Source organism: Pseudophryne corroboree, chromosome 4, assembly GCF_028390025.1.
Source record: "Pseudophryne corroboree isolate aPseCor3 chromosome 4, aPseCor3.hap2, whole genome shotgun sequence".
NCBI classification, from domain to species: Eukaryota; Metazoa; Chordata; class Amphibia; order Anura; family Myobatrachidae; genus Pseudophryne; species Pseudophryne corroboree.
In genome coordinates, this window is record NC_086447.1 from 543,638,101 (window position 1) to 543,655,014 (window position 16,914).

Below are 16,914 nucleotides of genomic sequence, written 5' to 3' on the forward strand. Positions count from 1 at the left end.
TAGTATGTATGTATAAAGAAAGAAAAAAAAACCACGGTTAGGTCACTGGTATATACAATTATGGACGGGCTGCGGAGTGCCGACACAGAGGTAGCCACAGCCGTGAACTACCGCACTGTACTGTGTCTGCTGCTAATATATAGACTGGTTGATAAAGAGATAGTATACTCGTAACTAGTATGTATGTATAAAGAAAGAAAAAAAAACCACGGTTAGGTGGTATATACAATTATGGACGGGCTGCCGAGTGCCGACACAGAGGTAGCCACAGCCGTGAACTACCGCACTGTACTGTGTCTGCTGCTAATATATAGACTGGTTGATAAAGAGATAGTATACTCGTAACTAGTATGTATGTATAAAGAAAGAAAAAAAAACCACGGTTAGGTCACTGGTATATACAATTATGGACGGGCTGCCGAGTGCCGACACAGAGGTAGCCACAGCCGTGAACTACCGCACTGTACTGTGTCTGCTGCTAATATATAGACTGGTTGATAAAGAGATAGTATACTCGTAACTAGTATGTATGTATAAAGAAAGAAAAAAAAACCACGGTTAGGTCACTGGTATATACAATTATGGACGGGCTGCCGAGTGCCGACACAGAGGTAGCCACAGCCGTGAACTACCGCACTGTACTGTGTCTGCTGCTAATATAGACTGGTTGATAAAGAGATAGTATACTACTAATATTATATACTGGTGGTCAGGTCACTGGTCACTAGTCACACTGGCAGTGGCACTCCTGCAGCAAAAGTGTGCACTGTTTAATTTTAATATAATATTATGTACTCCTGGCTCCTGCTATAACCTATAACTGGCACTGCAGTAGTGCTCCCCAGTCTCCCCCACAATTATAAGCTGTGTGAGCTGAGCAGTCAGACAGATATATAATATATATAGATGATGCAGCACACTGGCCTGAGCCTGAGCAGTGCACACAGATATGGTATGTATGTGACTGAGTCACTGTGTGCTGTGTATCGCTTTTTTCAGGCAGAGAACGGATTATAAATAAAAGTGGTGGTCACTGGTCACTATCAGCAAAACTCTGCACTGTACACTACTGAGTACTCCTAATGCTCCCCAAAATTAGTAAATCAAGTGTCTAAACGGAGAGGACGCCAGCCACGTCCTCTCCCTATCAATCTCAATGCACGTGTGAAAATGGCGGCGACGCGCGGCTCCTTATATAGAATCCGAGTCTCGCGATAGAATCCGAGCCTCGCGAGAATCCGACAGCGTCATGATGACGTTCGGGCGCGCTCGGGTTAACCGAGCAAGGCGGGAAGATCCGAGTCGCTCGGACTCGTGAAAAAAAACATGAAGTTCTGGCGGGTTCGGATTCAGAGAAACCGAACCCGCTCATCTCTACAGGACACTACCACTGGTCTGATGCAGGACAACACAGCGACACTGTAAGGTACTTATTATACAGCAGCACTGGACATATGGCAGCAGAGGACACCACCACTGTGACTGGTCACTGGACTGACTGATGCACAGGACACTACCACTGGTCTGATGCAGGACAACACAGCTACACTGTAAGGGACTTATTATACAGCAGCACTGGACATATGGCAGCAGAGGACACCACCACTGTGACTGGTCACTGAACTGACAACACAATGGCCCTCATTCCGAGTTGTTCGCTGGCTAGCTACTTTTAGCAGAAATGCAAACACAAAGCCGCCGCCCTCTGGGAGTGTATCTTAGCATAGCAGAATTGCTAACGAAAGATTAGCAATTCTGCTATAAGTATTTCCTTGCAGTTTCTGAGTAGCTCCAGACCTACTCCTAGATTGCAATCACCTCAGTCCGTTTAGTTCCTGGTTTGACGTCACAAACACGTCCTGCATCCGACCAGCCACTCCTGCGTTTTTACCTGGCACGCCTGCGTTTTTTTAGCACACTCCCTGAAAACAGCCAGTTTCCGCCCAGAAACACCCACTTCCTGTCAATCACACTACGATCAGCAGAGCGATTGAAAAGCTTTGTTCGCCCGTGTGTAAAATAGCAAAGTTCAGTTTTGCTAAAAATAGCAGCGAGCAAACAACTCGGAATGACCACCAAAGTGTGGAAGAAACACAGGATCAGAACATAGAGAATGACATTGATGATTTTAATGAACAATTCTCCAGCACCATTTTCAAACCAACAAATCATAAGGTATTTGCATTATTTAGTACACAATTTTAAATTATATGTTTAAGATAAATCAAATTGTTTCTCTGTTTTTACTTTAGATGACTGAAATAGCAGCAGGACAACATATAATTTATTATTATTATATACATCACTGGACTTTTTTTTCTTTTTTGTTATGTTTCTGTAAACAATATTTTTCTAATTGATATATTTTGTTGACGGAGAACACTGATTACACATTTTATAAACCACTCCAGCTGCCGTACTTACATTAGAATATTAGCCGATGCTACAGTTTTCGGTGACCCCACTGTCAGTCGACGTACTGGGCACAGCAATTTTCTCTGCATGCTTGATGGAATTGGGGAAAGTGTAATGCCCAAGGACTCTTACAACACTTTTCTCAGTGGAAAGTACGCTATTTACATGGGAGCCAGGCAAATATCAGAGCACAGATAAATAATGTCCACAGGTAGTAGCCTCTAGAGCTCTGACTACTGGAAGTAGGCCACATTAATATTAATAACATGTGTAATGTAGATAATAGTACAGTATGTAATACAGGTTGAGTATCCCATATCCAAATATTCCGAAATACGGAATATTCTGAAATACAGAATTTTTTGAGCGAGAGTGAGATAATGAAACCTTTGTTTTCTGATGTCTCAATGTACACAAACTTTGTTTAATACACACGTTATTAAAAATATTGTATTAATGATCTTCAGGCTGTGTGTATAAGGTGTATATGAAACATAAATGAATTGTGTGAATTTACACACACTTTGTTTAATACACAAAGCTATTAAAAATATTGGCTAGAATGACCTTCAGGCTGTGTGTATAAGGTGTGTCACGATCCGGGTATCTGGACGCCATTTCTTACCTATCAGATGCCTCCTAAGGCTGGCTCAGCGCTCCAGGACCGGATCCCATCTGTTATCCTGATGTGCACATTCCCGCATCCTCTCCTGTCTCTCTGGACGCAGTCACAGTAACGCCTTATACATCTGGCATGACGTCTCCCGCGGCCTCCGCCGCCGTCCCTGAGCTTCTGCATTCAGAGTGGCGATTACGTCAGCCGCGGCCTCCGCTGTGTCCGCGTGGTCGGATGTGCATCTGTCAGCCTGGCGTCTCCTGTCTCCGGTGGCCGGCGCCGCCATTACTGTTTTCCAGACCACATGGATTACAATCCAAACTTCCCTCCAAGTGTCTGCATGGGCGCAGCCATCTTGGATTCTGTCAGCTGATCTTTCCTACCAATCCGTTGTCAGTATTATTAATTTGCATAATTGCCTAGCCAATGCCTTCCTTGCTGCAGGTATAAATAGGTTGTGCCTGAGCAAGGAAGGCGTCAGTGCTTTGGTTGTCAAACCTAGTTCCAGTTTGTCTCTCTTCTGTGAATGTCTTCCAGGTTCCAGCTCCTGTCTCCAGACTTCTGCTATAGAGACCCGCACCAGCATTCCATCTGCGGTGTAGCCTGATCCATTCTGGACTCACCTGTTTCCAGCTACAACATCACCTGCTTCCAGCTCAGCTTCCAGCAGTGTACAGCTTCTCTTAAAGGGCCGGTGTCCTTTCTGCAGTTTACCACTCCACCGGTATTATTATTTCTCCGCTCTCAAATTCTACATTTCATCTACATTGCATCGCTCTCAAGCTTTACTTATTATTTAACTGGTCCCAGCCAGTATCCACTCCGTGCCAACACCTGTCTGGTTCTAACCAGTACCCACAGCAGCATTTTATCTACAGCAGTACAGCTTTCCCTGGAACATCAGCTGGTACGACCCTGGGCTTTCCTCATTGCTACAGTTGAGCCTGGTAAGGACTTTCCAACTTGCAGATAATAAGAACTGTCTCATACCACCAGAGCTCTGTGGCCCCTGCCACCCTGTAGTACCCAGGAACTGTATTATTATTTCTCTGCTGATTTTTATGTTACTTTTTACTGCTACTGTGATGCATGGAGTTTGTCATAAATAAATATCATTGACTTTTACTCAAGTTGTCGTGGTCACGCCTTCGGGCGGTTTCTCTTCATGTTACTTACATGTCCTGGGGTCTGATACAACCTCCCAGGTTCGGGTACATCTTAGCCCCTACAACTGAGGCTGCCTTCCGTCAGCTCAGGCCCTCAGTTGTGACAGTAAGCACTGACCTAATGAATCCAGCCGGAGACCAGGATCAAGCGGCCAGGCCGATGCAAGAACTGGCAGCCCGACTTGAACATCAGGAGGCTGCACAGGGCCACATCATCCGCTGTCTCCAGGATTTCTCTACTCGGCTGGATGGGATTCAGACAACTCTCCGTGGATCAGGCGCATCTGGGGCGTCAACCACAGTGACTCCAACTATAACCCCACCCACCTTACCCGTTTCTGCTCCACGTCTTCATCTTCCAACGCCAGCAAAATTTGACGGATCTCCAAGATTCTGCAGGGGATTTCTCAACCAGTGTGAGATTCAGTTTGAGCTACAACCTGGCAATTTTCCCAGTGACCGTACAAAAATTGCCTACATCATCTCTCTTCTCAGTGGCTCAGCCCTCGACTGGGCATCACCGTTATGGGAGAGGTCCGACACCCTGCTATCTTCTTACACTGCATTCGTGTCAACATTCAGGCGCATCTTCGACGCGCCAGGCCGGGTAACTTCAGCTTCGTCTGAGATTCTCCGTTTACGCCAGGGATCACGTACTGTAGGACAATATCTTATACAGTTCCAGATTCTGGCATCTGAACTGGCATGGAACGACGAGGCCCTGTATGCTGCATTCTGGCATGGTTTATCCGAGCGTATTAAAGATGAGTTAGCTACCAGAGACTTACCCTCCAAGTTAGATGAGCTAATCTCACTTTGTACGAAAGTTGACTTACGTTTCAGAGAGAGAGCAACTGAGCGTGGAAGATCTTCTGCTCCAAAATCTTCTGCTCCTCCTCCTCGCCAACTGTCACCAACTAAAGATGAACCCATGCAAATTGGCCGTTCCCGTTTAACTCCTGCTGAGCGCCGAAGACGTCTTTCTGAGTCTCTCTGTCTGTATTGTGCAGCTCCGTCTCACACTATTAATGCCTGTCCCAAACGTCCGGGAAACTCCAAATCCTAGCTCGCCAAGGAGAGGGCCGGCTAGGAGTAATGATCTCCTCTCCATCTCCTCAAGATTGTAATCTCCCAGTCTCGCTTCAAGTTGCTCAACGTTATCAGAACGTCATTGCCCTCCTGGATTCCCGGAGCAGCTGGGAACTTTATTACCGAAGCCTATGTTAAACGGTGGTCCCTACCCACCGAGAGACTTCCTTCCTCCTTTTCCTTAACTGCCGTGGATGGCAGTAAAATTTTTGATACAGTTATTGCTCTAAGGACTCTACCAGTTCGTCTGAGAGTGGGAGTTCTTCATTCCGAACTTATTTCACTTTTAGTGATTCCAAGAGCCACACATCCTGTGGTCCTGGGCCTTCCATGGCTCCGTCTTCACAATCCTACAATTGATTGGATGACTACGCAAATTCTGGCATGGGGTCCCTCCTGTGCTGAGACATGTTTGTTTAAAGTGTTGCCTGTCTGTTCTTCCTCCCCCAGGTCGTCTGATGTTCCACCTCCTCCATATCAAGATTTCACGGATGTGTTCAGTAAAGCTTCTGCTGATATCCTTCCTCCTCATAGAGAATGGGACTGCCCGATTGATCTCGTTCCAGGGAAGGTTCCACCTCGAGGCCGAACTTATCCGTTGTCTCTGCCTGAGACGCATTCTATAGAGGAATACATTAAAGAGAACCTAGCAAAGGGGTTCATTCGACCTTCTTCTTCTCCAGCCGGCGCAGGCTTCTTTTTTGTAAAAAAGAAAGATGGTGGTCTGCGGCCGTGCATCGACTACAGAGGTTTGAACGACATTACCATCAAGAACCGCTATCCTTTACCCCTGATTACTGAGCTCTTTGACAGAGTTAGCGGAGCTACCATCTTTACAAAGCTGGACTTGAGAGGTGCATACAATCTCATCCGGATCCGTGAGGGTGACGAGTGGAAGACCGCATTTAACACCCGTGACGGACATTATGAGTACCTCGTCATGCCCTTCGGATTGAGCAATGCTCCAGCTGTCTTCCAGCATTTCGTCAATGAGATTTTCAGAGACATTCTATACCATCATGTCGTGGTCTATCTAGATGATATCCTCATTTTTGCCAACAATTTAGAGGAACATCGTTTTTGGGTAAAGGAGGTTCTGTCCCGTCTCCGTGTCAATCATCTCTATTGCAAATTAAAGAAATGCGTCTTTGAAGTCAAGTCCATTCCGTTTCTAGGGTACATTGTGTCCGGTTCCGGACTAGAGATGGATCCTGAGAAACTACAAGCAATCCAGAATTGGCCGGTACCCTTAACCCTCAAAGGGGTCCAGAGGTTCTTAGGGTTCGCCAATTATTACCGAAAGTTTATACGAGACTTTTCCACCATTGTGGCGCCTATTACTGCTTTCACCAAGAAGGGTGCTAACCCGTCCAAGTGGTCTGAAGAAGCCATGCAAGCTTTTCATCTTTTAAAACAGAGGTTCATCTCTGCGCCTGTCCTGAAACAGCCTGACATCGACTCTCCTTTCATCTTAGAGGTGGATGCCTCCTCCGTTGGAGTAGGAGCGGTGTTATCTCAGAGGGCTAAAGATGGCCATTTACATCCTTGCAGTTTCTTCTCACGAAAGTTCTCCCCAGCGGAGCGCAACTATGCCATTGGCGACCAGGAGTTGCTAGCCATCAAGCTCGCTCTAGAGGAGTGGAGATATCTGTTGGAGGGAGCTTCTCATTCAATCACCATCCTTACAGACCACAAGAACCTTCTATATGTGAAAGGCGCACAATGTCTCAACCCTCGTCAGGCCAGATGGGCACTTTTCTTTTCCAGGTTCGACTTTAAACTCCAGTTCTGTCCGGGCTCTCAGAATCGCAAGGCCGATGCCCTTTCCCGCTCATGGGAGCAAGAAAATGAGTCAGAGTCTTCAGACAAGCATCCTATTATAAATCCGTTGGCATTATCCACGGTAGGGATGGACTCTACGCCCCCATCAGGGAAAAGTTTTGTGAAGCCGACACTAAGGAAGAAGCTCATGCATTGGGCCCATGCTTCCCGCTTTGCCGGACATACAGGTATCCAAAAAACCCTGGAGTTTATCTCTAGGTCCTATTGGTGGCCAACTCTGAAAAAGGACGTTTTGGAGTTTATTGCATCTTGCCCAAAGTGTGCTCAACATAAAGTATCCCGCCAGTCGCCTGCGGGGCAACTGGTTCCACTATCTGTTCCCCGTCGACCATGGACCCATTTGTCGATGGATTTTATTACAGATTTGCCCATGTGCAACAAGTTTAATACCATCTGGGTGGTAGTTGACCGGTTCACCAAGATGGCACACTTCATTCCTCTTACCGGTCTTCCGTCAGCTTCCAAGTTGGCTCAAGTATTCATACAAGAGATCTTTCGACTCCACGGTCTTCCAGAAGAAATTATCTCAGATCGAGGAGTTCAATTCACAGCCAAATTCTGGCGAAGTTTATGTCAAGTCCTCCAAGTCAAGCTAAAGTTTTCCACGGCTTACCATCCTCAGACCAATGGTCAAACTGAGAGGGTGAATCAGGACTTGGAGTCCTTCCTCCGCATCTATGTGTCCTCCTCTCAAGATGACTGGGTTCAATTACTTCCCTGGGCCGAGTTCTGTCATAACAACCAGTATCATTCTTCATCTTCTTCAACACCATTCCTCACCAACTTTGGATTCCACCCTAAAGTCCCTGAGTTCCAACAGCTTCCAGCAACTTCTGTTCCCGCAGTGGATATCACCTTGCATCAGTTTGCCAATATCTGGAAGAGCGTACGATCAGCTCTGCTCAAGGCATCGTTCAGGTACAAGAAGTTTGCGGATAAGAAGCGTCGAGCAGTTCCTGCTCTCAAGGTGGGTGATCGGGTATGGTTATCCACGAAGAATTTGAGGTTAAGAGTTCCCAGTATGAAGTTTGCACCTAGCTACATCGGTCCTTTTAAAATTGATCAAGTCATCAATCATGTTGCTTACAGACTCCAGTTGCCTCCCTTCTTAAAAATACCCAGGACATTCCATGTTTCCCTGTTGAAACCGCTAATCTTGAATCGGTTTCATTCCTCACTTCCTCCAACTCCGAAAGTCCAAACTCAACGAGGCGTTGAGTATGAAGTAGCCAAGATCCTGGACTCACGTCACCGTTACGGTCAACTTCAGTATCTTATTGACTGGAAGGGTTATGGCCCTGAGGAACGTTCATGGACCAATGCTTCTGATGTCCATGCTCCTGCCTTGGTCCGGAGATTCCATTCCAAGTTTCCTCAAAAGCCAAAGAAGTGTCCTGGGGCCACTCCTAAAGGGGGGGGGGTGCTGTCACGATCCGGGTATCTGGACGCCATTTCTTACCTATCAGATGCCTCCTAAGGCTGGCTCAGCGCTCCAGGACCGGATCCCATCTGTTATCCTGATGTGCACATTCCCGCATCCTCTCCTGTCTCTCTGGACGCAGTCACAGTAACGCCTTATACATCTGGCATGACGTCTCCCGCGGCCTCCGCCGCCGTCCCTGAGCTTCTGCATTCAGAGTGGCGATTACGTCAGCCGCGGCCTCCGCTGTGTCCGCGTGGTCGGATGTGCATCTGTCAGCCTGGCGTCTCCTGTCTCCGGTGGCCGGCGCCGCCATTACTGTTTTCCAGACCACATGGATTACAATCCAAACTTCCCTCCAAGTGTCTGCATGGGCGCAGCCATCTTGGATTCTGTCAGCTGATCTTTCCTACCAATCCGTTGTCAGTATTATTAATTTGCATAATTGCCTAGCCAATGCCTTCCTTGCTGCAGGTATAAATAGGTTGTGCCTGAGCAAGGAAGGCGTCAGTGCTTTGGTTGTCAAACCTAGTTCCAGTTTGTCTCTCTTCTGTGAATGTCTTCCAGGTTCCAGCTCCTGTCTCCAGACTTCTGCTATAGAGACCCGCACCAGCATTCCATCTGCGGTGTAGCCTGACTCTCCGATCCATTCTGGACTCACCTGTTTCCAGCTACAACATCACCTGCTTCCAGCTCAGCTTCCAGCAGTGTACAGCTTCTCTTAAAGGGCCGGTGTCCTTTCTGCAGTTTACCACTCTCCACCGGTATTGTTATTTCTCCGCTCTCAAATTCTACATTTCATCTACATTGCATCGCTCTCAAGCTTTACTTATTATTTAACTGGTCCCAGCCAGTATCCACTCCGTGCCAACACCTGTCTGGTTCTAACCAGTACCCACAGCAGCATTTTATCTACAGCAGTACAGCTTTCCCTGGAACATCAGCTGGTACGACCCTGGGCTTTCCTCATTGCTACAGTTGAGCCTGGTAAGGACTTTCCAACTTGCAGATAATAAGAACTGTCTCATACCACCAGAGCTCTGTGGCCCCTGCCACCCTGTAGTACCCAGGAACTGTATTATTATTTCTCTGCTGATTTTTATGTTACTTTTTACTGCTACTGTGATGCATGGAGTTTGTCATAAATAAATATCATTGACTTTTACTCAAGTTGTCGTGGTCACGCCTTCGGGCTGTTTCTCTTCATGTTACTTACATGTCCAGGGGTCTGATACAACCTCCCAGGTTCCGGTACATCTCAGCCCCTACAACTGAGGCTGCCTTCCGTCAGCTCAGGCCCTCAGTTGTGACAAGGTGTATATGAAACATAAATGCATTCTGTGCTTAGACTTGGGTCCCATCACCATGATATCTCATTATGGTATGCAATCATTCCAAAATACGGAAAAATCCGATATCCAAAATACTTCTGGTCCCGAGCATTTTGGATAAGGGATACTCAACCTGTATCTAATAACATGAGTGGAATTTGTTTTAAATCAGACTTTCTTACATAGATGATATACAGTAGATTATAAGCATGTACGAGTATACTGTATTTTTGGAATACTGACTAGACAGCTGCCATGGTCAATTTGTAAATGTTTACAGCAAAATCTGCTTTCGATTCCCCCCCATTTTTCTATATAATGAGCCAGTTAAATATGTATTATATATATTGATTTTATTATAGTTATTATTTTTCAAAATCATGATAGAACTTTTACTACAATCTGATTTAGCATTATATGTTAAATGCTCTTAATATGGTACAACTATATGTTGCCTAAATGTTATTCACTCTTTTATTTATTTCCTCTATCTGGTCTGCTAGCAGCCCTCCTTAGGCCTGATAGCAGTCTATGCTAGGTTATTTGTAAAACCTAATTTCCATTTAATACAGCGTTAACTAGGTACAATAATATTATTGTTATTGAGGCAGCTTAAATATAGTTATAGAGCAGCATAATTGAAGAAGCATTAACAATATCGCTCTGACATCTGGTGCAATGCCATAATATAACATCAGTGTAATAGTGGGTTAATATGTTTTCCATCTTGCTTCTTTATAAACTACTAGCTGAATACCCGTGTTTCGCTACGGAATTTAAAGAATAATGCCAATCTTTGTCAGGCCGCACCTCTGGGCTTTCCTGGATTGATGCTGTCAAAATGCTTGTGCTGAGGAGAATAATCAGCCTCCTTCTTTGCCCAGTCCCGCCTCTGATGATGCCCTGCTCAGTGCTGTAAATCCTGGGACGACAGGCCAAACTCCACCCGCTGTATGTTAAATATGTTAGATTTGTCCCTAGGTCTCCTTGCTTAGCTTCGAAACTAAATTATGCCTCTGCCCCCACCCGTGTGTGCATCTGCCCTTACCAGTAGGTGCCTCTGCTCCTACCCATATGCCTATGCCCCTACCCGTGTGTGCCACTATACTTACCTGTGGGTGCCTCTGCCCTACCCATGGGTGCCTCTGTCCTTACACGTGGGTGCCTCTGCCCCTACCCGTGGGTGTCTCTGCCCCTACATGTGGGTGCCTCTGCCCTTTCACGTGGGTGCCTCGGCCCCTACCCATGTGTGCCTCTGTGTAAATTGCTCCAGGCATATCAGAGTTGTGCCGAAAACTATGGATTTTTACATGTCACCCCCTTCCCACCCCCACCCCTAGCGGTGCTAGGGGTGTCTTACCACCACAGTATTTTTTTCCAGATTGTAAGTCATATGTGTACCAAGTTTGGTGTAAATTGCTCCAGGCATTTCAGAGTTATGCCGAAAACTATGGATTTTTACATGTCACCCCCTTCCCACACCCACCACTAGGGGTGATAGGGGTGTCTTTCCCCCACAGTATTTTTTCCAGATTGTAAGTCATATGTGTACCAAGTTTGGTGTGAATTGCTCCAGGCATTCCAGAGTTAACTATGGATTTTTACATGTCACCCCCTTCCCACCCCCACCCCTAGCGGTGCTAGGGGTGTCTTACCCCCACAGTATTTATTTACAGATTGTAAGTCATATGTGTACCAAGTTTGGTGTAAATTGTTCCCGGTATTCCAGAGTTATGCTGGAACATATATACAGACACACATAGGTCCATTTATATATATAATAGAGAAGTACCCAGGAAATAGGCATGGACACTAGCATAATTATTCACATTATTTTATAATACTTACACTCTGGAGTCCCACGGCAAAGCAGCAGCACTGCAGGAATCACTGGGAAAATGGTGCAGTGCCATTTTCATAGTGTTTTCCACATACGAAGTAGTTAAATCACTGGTAAAAAGGCCACCCCACCATTTTATCGGAGATCTGCGCATGCGTTCTAGGCTCTGGGACAGTGCTAGAGTCCCCTAGGGACCCTAGTGCCCAGAGCTACAGCGTTGACTGCTAGAGAGGAGGGGCCCCAGATGGAGCCTGCACGCGGGCCTCCTCCTCTCTAGATATGCCCCTGGGCACGGGTGCCAAGTTCCCAGAGACTCACCCATGCCCAGCAGTCTACTGTGCTGCATGTGTGGACAGCAGGATAGTGCCCAAAAAATGGGACTGTCCCATGAAATTTGGGACAGTTGGGAGGTATGTGATTGCGACATGAGGTACAAATAGATAAGTCATCCATATGTTTTATTATTTTCACACCACTTAAACCATACTAGTTAAATAAAGACACGGACAAATTTATTAAATTAAAATTGTAAATATTAATCATGTTGGCGAAAGAAGCAGTGTAACCTCGGCCATAGCCCCTATATAAAGTTTGAATTACTAAAATGTGAGCAGAGATTCCGCTCCTTGCGCAATCCATCTTGGGTAGAGCCATCTTTCCTTAACTAGCATAGTGCTGGTCCCGCCTTTCTCAAAGGGGAAATGCTAGCCAATCTCTGGTTCACCAAATTGAGCCGCTGAGGAGCACTGCTTTCTGTCAATAAAGGAGCCGACAGACCAGGGGCGTTTCAACAGAGGATGGGGCCCGTATGCACCTCCGGGTGGGCCCCCTCCTCTGTACAGTGCTGTAGACTCCGGCATTGTGCCGGAGTCTACTGTTCATGCGCAGGTCTCTGGAAACATGGCGCCCGCCATGATCCGGTGGCCATTTTGCCGGCAATTTCCGCCGTGCCCACACCGTGCACCGCACAAATTAAACCCATTATAGAAATGCCAATGCGACAGACTACGAACAGCCACCATAACTTAAATACCTCAAACCTCCTTCAGACAGTTCAACAAGTCTGTGACAAATTTCTCCAAACCTTCCCCTGTCAAGTGTACTCCGTCAGGCCTATATAAATTAACTTCTTCATATCATAAACAAGTGTGCTTTATAACACCCACGTTCAAACTAACCCTAAACCTCGATACTGTGACATTCAGCTTTTTCCTCACTCTGTCTAAATCTGCCCTACCTTGGGTGCCCCGCCAAAACCATTGAGGTATAACTTCAGACCAAATTAATTCACTTGTGGCCAATGCTCAGTGATTATCTGAAAGTCCATCTTCATGTCATTAATAAACTCTATTCCCTTACAAGTGCCAATGTTGTTACCCCCTAAATGCACAACAAACAATCCGATATACCCCATTTTTTTCTGAGTCCCAAAGCAAATCTAATAAACCTCTCCATCTAAAACCCCTCAAACTAAACCAATGCACTCTAAAAGGTAACGATTCAGCCATAGTGTTCCCACTGGCCCAATAAACATATGAATGACCCACAATCCACACCCGACTTAACACTGACAAAAAACCTGTATTAAAAACCAAAAATGTACAAACATTAGTAACTTGCAACAGCTGTTAAACTAGCAGGGTAAGGGAAACTGAGTTGTTTGGATGACCCAGATGGAGGTGAACTACATCAAACCTCAAAAAATTTATGAGGGAAAAGGTAAAAATAAACTCCAATCCCCCAAGCGGCGGGTAGTTTAAGGCTTTCAGATTCCAAAACAACAAGTTCACAGAAAGTGTCTAATTCTGCAATTTACAATTCTGAATATAAGTCTTATAGGTTGATGACTTCCATTGCCATAATTATCAGACAGAATCCCTGTGTTACCTGATTTCTTATTGACTGCTACTAATTCACCCACCCTAGGTGCCCTCAAAAAATGCAAGCGCAAAAAATAAGAAATTCCCGCTAGAGCACCTGACATTGTTGCTTTAGAATGACTCTTCTCATACCATGACCAGACAAATTCCAACATAGCATCTTGCAAGCTCTTACTGACACCCTTGGACATCATGAATGCCTGCCAGTCACACCACGCTGTTGAATATGTCTTCAGTGTCCCTGGAACCAACGCTTATGTTTTGAGGCCAGCCTGGTGATCTGTCAAATATAATCAGAACAGGACAAATCATCAACCCTAGCTGCCGTAGCCAACAACCTAAACCTCTACCACTGAAAACTAGATAAAGCATCTGCTATCTCATTTTTAACCCCTGGAACATGCTTAGCAGTAAATTCTATATTCCTCTGTAGGCAGATCAATGTCAGATGCCTTAACAGTCTCAACGCTTGATGATAGACTGTCATCTGGTTATTGATAGCCTGAACTACACCAAGGTTATTGCACCAAAACACAATCCTATGGTTACTAAGCTTAAAAGACCAAAGTTCTACCACCACAATAATCGGAAAAGCTCCAGCAATAGCATGTTAACTGTAACCAGCGCTGTGCCTCAGGCCAAGCCTCCACACACCTTCAAGATACGAACCGAAACCTATTGATCCCGTTGCATCAGTAAATAAATGAAGCTTGGAATTGGCTACTGGCTGATGTAGTCAAATGCAAACCCTGTTGAAGTCCTGTTAGAAAAGAAGTCAGACCTTAAGATCCTCTTTCATCCCTGAAGAAATGTGAATCATATGGTGGACTCCATCCCTTATAACCTGTAGTGGATCTTTCTAACCTGCAACAAAAGATCTGCCCCATTGGCATGACCATAAACAAAAAATTTAGTAACCCAAAAAGTGATTGCTCTTGTCTTAATGCCATCTTTTTTGCAGAAACGAAACTTTCCAGTAACTCTTTTAACCGAAAAACCATCTCCCGTGGCAATCTACAAAGCCCTACATCTGTATCGATCTCTATACCTAAGTACGATAAACGCTTCAAAGGCCCTTCTGTCTTTTCCTTTGCAATGAGAACTCCCTTTATTGAGAAAAGGGTCTGAACTGAAAAAAGCAATTCCTGGCACAATGAGCTATCCGCAGGCACTACTACCAAAAAGTCATTCAGATAATGTGCAACTCCTGATTGCTTCAGACAGAGCTGTAACTAGACATTTTGGTGTCCTGTGCCAGAAAGAGAATTGGTGCCTCCCATAGCTAAAGTCGTGACAGTGCATGCCGAAGGCATGCCCTGAAAATATAGGGGCGTGGCTTTCTTGGAAAGGGGTGTGGTCACAAAAATAATAACAAATCATATTACACTGCACAGTAGTCTCAATTATTCAGATTAGTCCACACAGTAGTTCCCTTATACACATTACACCAGGTAGAGCTCTTTATACACATTACTACAGTTAGAGCCCTCTTTTACACATTATGCCAGCTATGGCCCCTTTTACACATTACGCCAGGTAGAAACCTTTCTACACATTACGCCAGGTAGAGCCCCTTTTACACATTACACCAGACAAAGGCCCCCTTTTTTTACATTACAGTAGACATAGCCCCCTTTTACACATTACGCCAGGTAGAGCCATGGTAGCCAAGGATTGTGGAGTGATCCCAGCAGATCCAGCGGTGTGAGGAGCCTGGTCCGCAGGGGTGAATGGTTGGCTGCTTTAATAAGGCAGTGGTGAGGGGGAGTGCTGTGGCATGGACAGGGAATGTTATATATTTAGATAAGCAGCAGGTGGGGGAGTGGACTGGGTAACATTGCAGTGTGGGTTATGAAGGAGAAAACAGTGATGAGAAACAAGAGGAGGCACAAGGAAGCAAACAGGGAATAGTGGAGGGTGAAATACAGAAATATGTGATTAGGAGAAATGAATCAAGTATAAGATTAAATGGAGAAATGTAAACATTCTGCCCTAGAGATCACAAAACTGGAAAGAGGAAGATGGATGCTCCCCTGACAGTTTATTGATGACTAACAACTAATCCCCCCTGAGACGTACCTGGTGGCGGCTCTGCAGCTGCCTGCTTTAGTCCCTGGTCCCTGCTGCGCTGCGGTCATCCACTCACCCTGTGGCAATCTATCTCCTCCCATCTGCCAGGTTGCTCGGCAGCAGCGTGAGACCTGGGACAAAGTGAGTTAGGGGTGGGTCATAAGGTGTGGAAAAGCCGCTTGATGTGTGGGCACCAGGGAGCTGTAGTGTACGGGACAGGCGGCAGGAGACCTGGGCATTGCTGAGGCTGATCGCTCCTTACTTCCCAGGCTTCATAAGTTCATGGAGGAGATGCTGTGCTACTCTCCACTTGGTTGCAGGCCACGCAAAATAGACATTGCTGCAGCGACTGGTTCCGCCCCCAGGCAACCTGCGCTGTGTGCAAGGCATACTTAGCACATAGATAGTTATGGCCCTGGCTTCACACCTGCTTGTATACACCATTATAAAAAGGAATTAAAACATTAAGAAAAGGAGCATGAAACAGAACAGCCCATAGGCAAACAACTATCCACATAATATGAACCATCTAACCTAAACCCCATGTATTTAAAAGAATTGAGCTAAACTTCTATATTCTTGAAACTTTTTCCCCATCCTGCTTCATTTTAAATGATTCATCGTATTGACGCCAAACATTAAATCTAGCCATTAAATACATATTATGCACTATATGCAAATACTTCAAAACATTTAAAAACTCGGATGGCCATGTTTCAAAATAGCAGGCCGCAAATATATACATTCCCGAAAGCCAATTGGAAACGCTACGCTTACCCTCCTCCGCAGCTAGCTCACCAGCCTTTGCCGTATCTAAGGTTTTCTTAGCATCATGCGTGATTGCAAACTTATCAACAAAATGACCTTTCTTAATTCTATCCTTAACTCTACACCTTACCCCCCTTAACATAGCAGAATTAGTGCAATTATCAGTATTAGTGTATTAGTGCAATGAACTGGATCACCCATTGCATCCGAAACCAAGCTGCCTGCTATGCTATGGGCCCCTTTGGGGCTCCTATGCTTCCCTTTTAAAAAGAGATAAGTGGGTTTAGTTCTCAGAGTACCGACCACAAATCCCCCTGTAGTAGTGTCGCTTACACAAAATCCCCCCTGTAGTAGTGCCGCTTACACAAAATCCCCCCTGGAGTAGTGTCGCTTACACAAAATCACCCCTGGAGTAGTGTCACTTACACAAAATCCCCCCTGTAGTAGTGTCGCTTACACAAAATCCCTGCTGGAGTA

At 45.6% G+C, this 16,914-nt stretch overlaps 1 protein-coding gene across 1 annotated transcript in view; it reads left to right on the top strand.

The window, feature by feature from the left end:
* The window catches only part of THEMIS (thymocyte selection associated), a 190,193-nt gene extending 175,466 nt beyond the window's left edge, over positions 1 to 14,727 (top strand). Inside the window, exon 7 of the mRNA XM_063919343.1 lies at positions 14,561 to 14,727. Coding sequence (XP_063775413.1) covers positions 14,561 to 14,727 — 167 coding nt within the window. The remainder of the gene's footprint in view (positions 1 to 14,560) is intronic.
* The last annotated feature ends 2,187 nt before the right edge of the window (positions 14,728 to 16,914 follow it).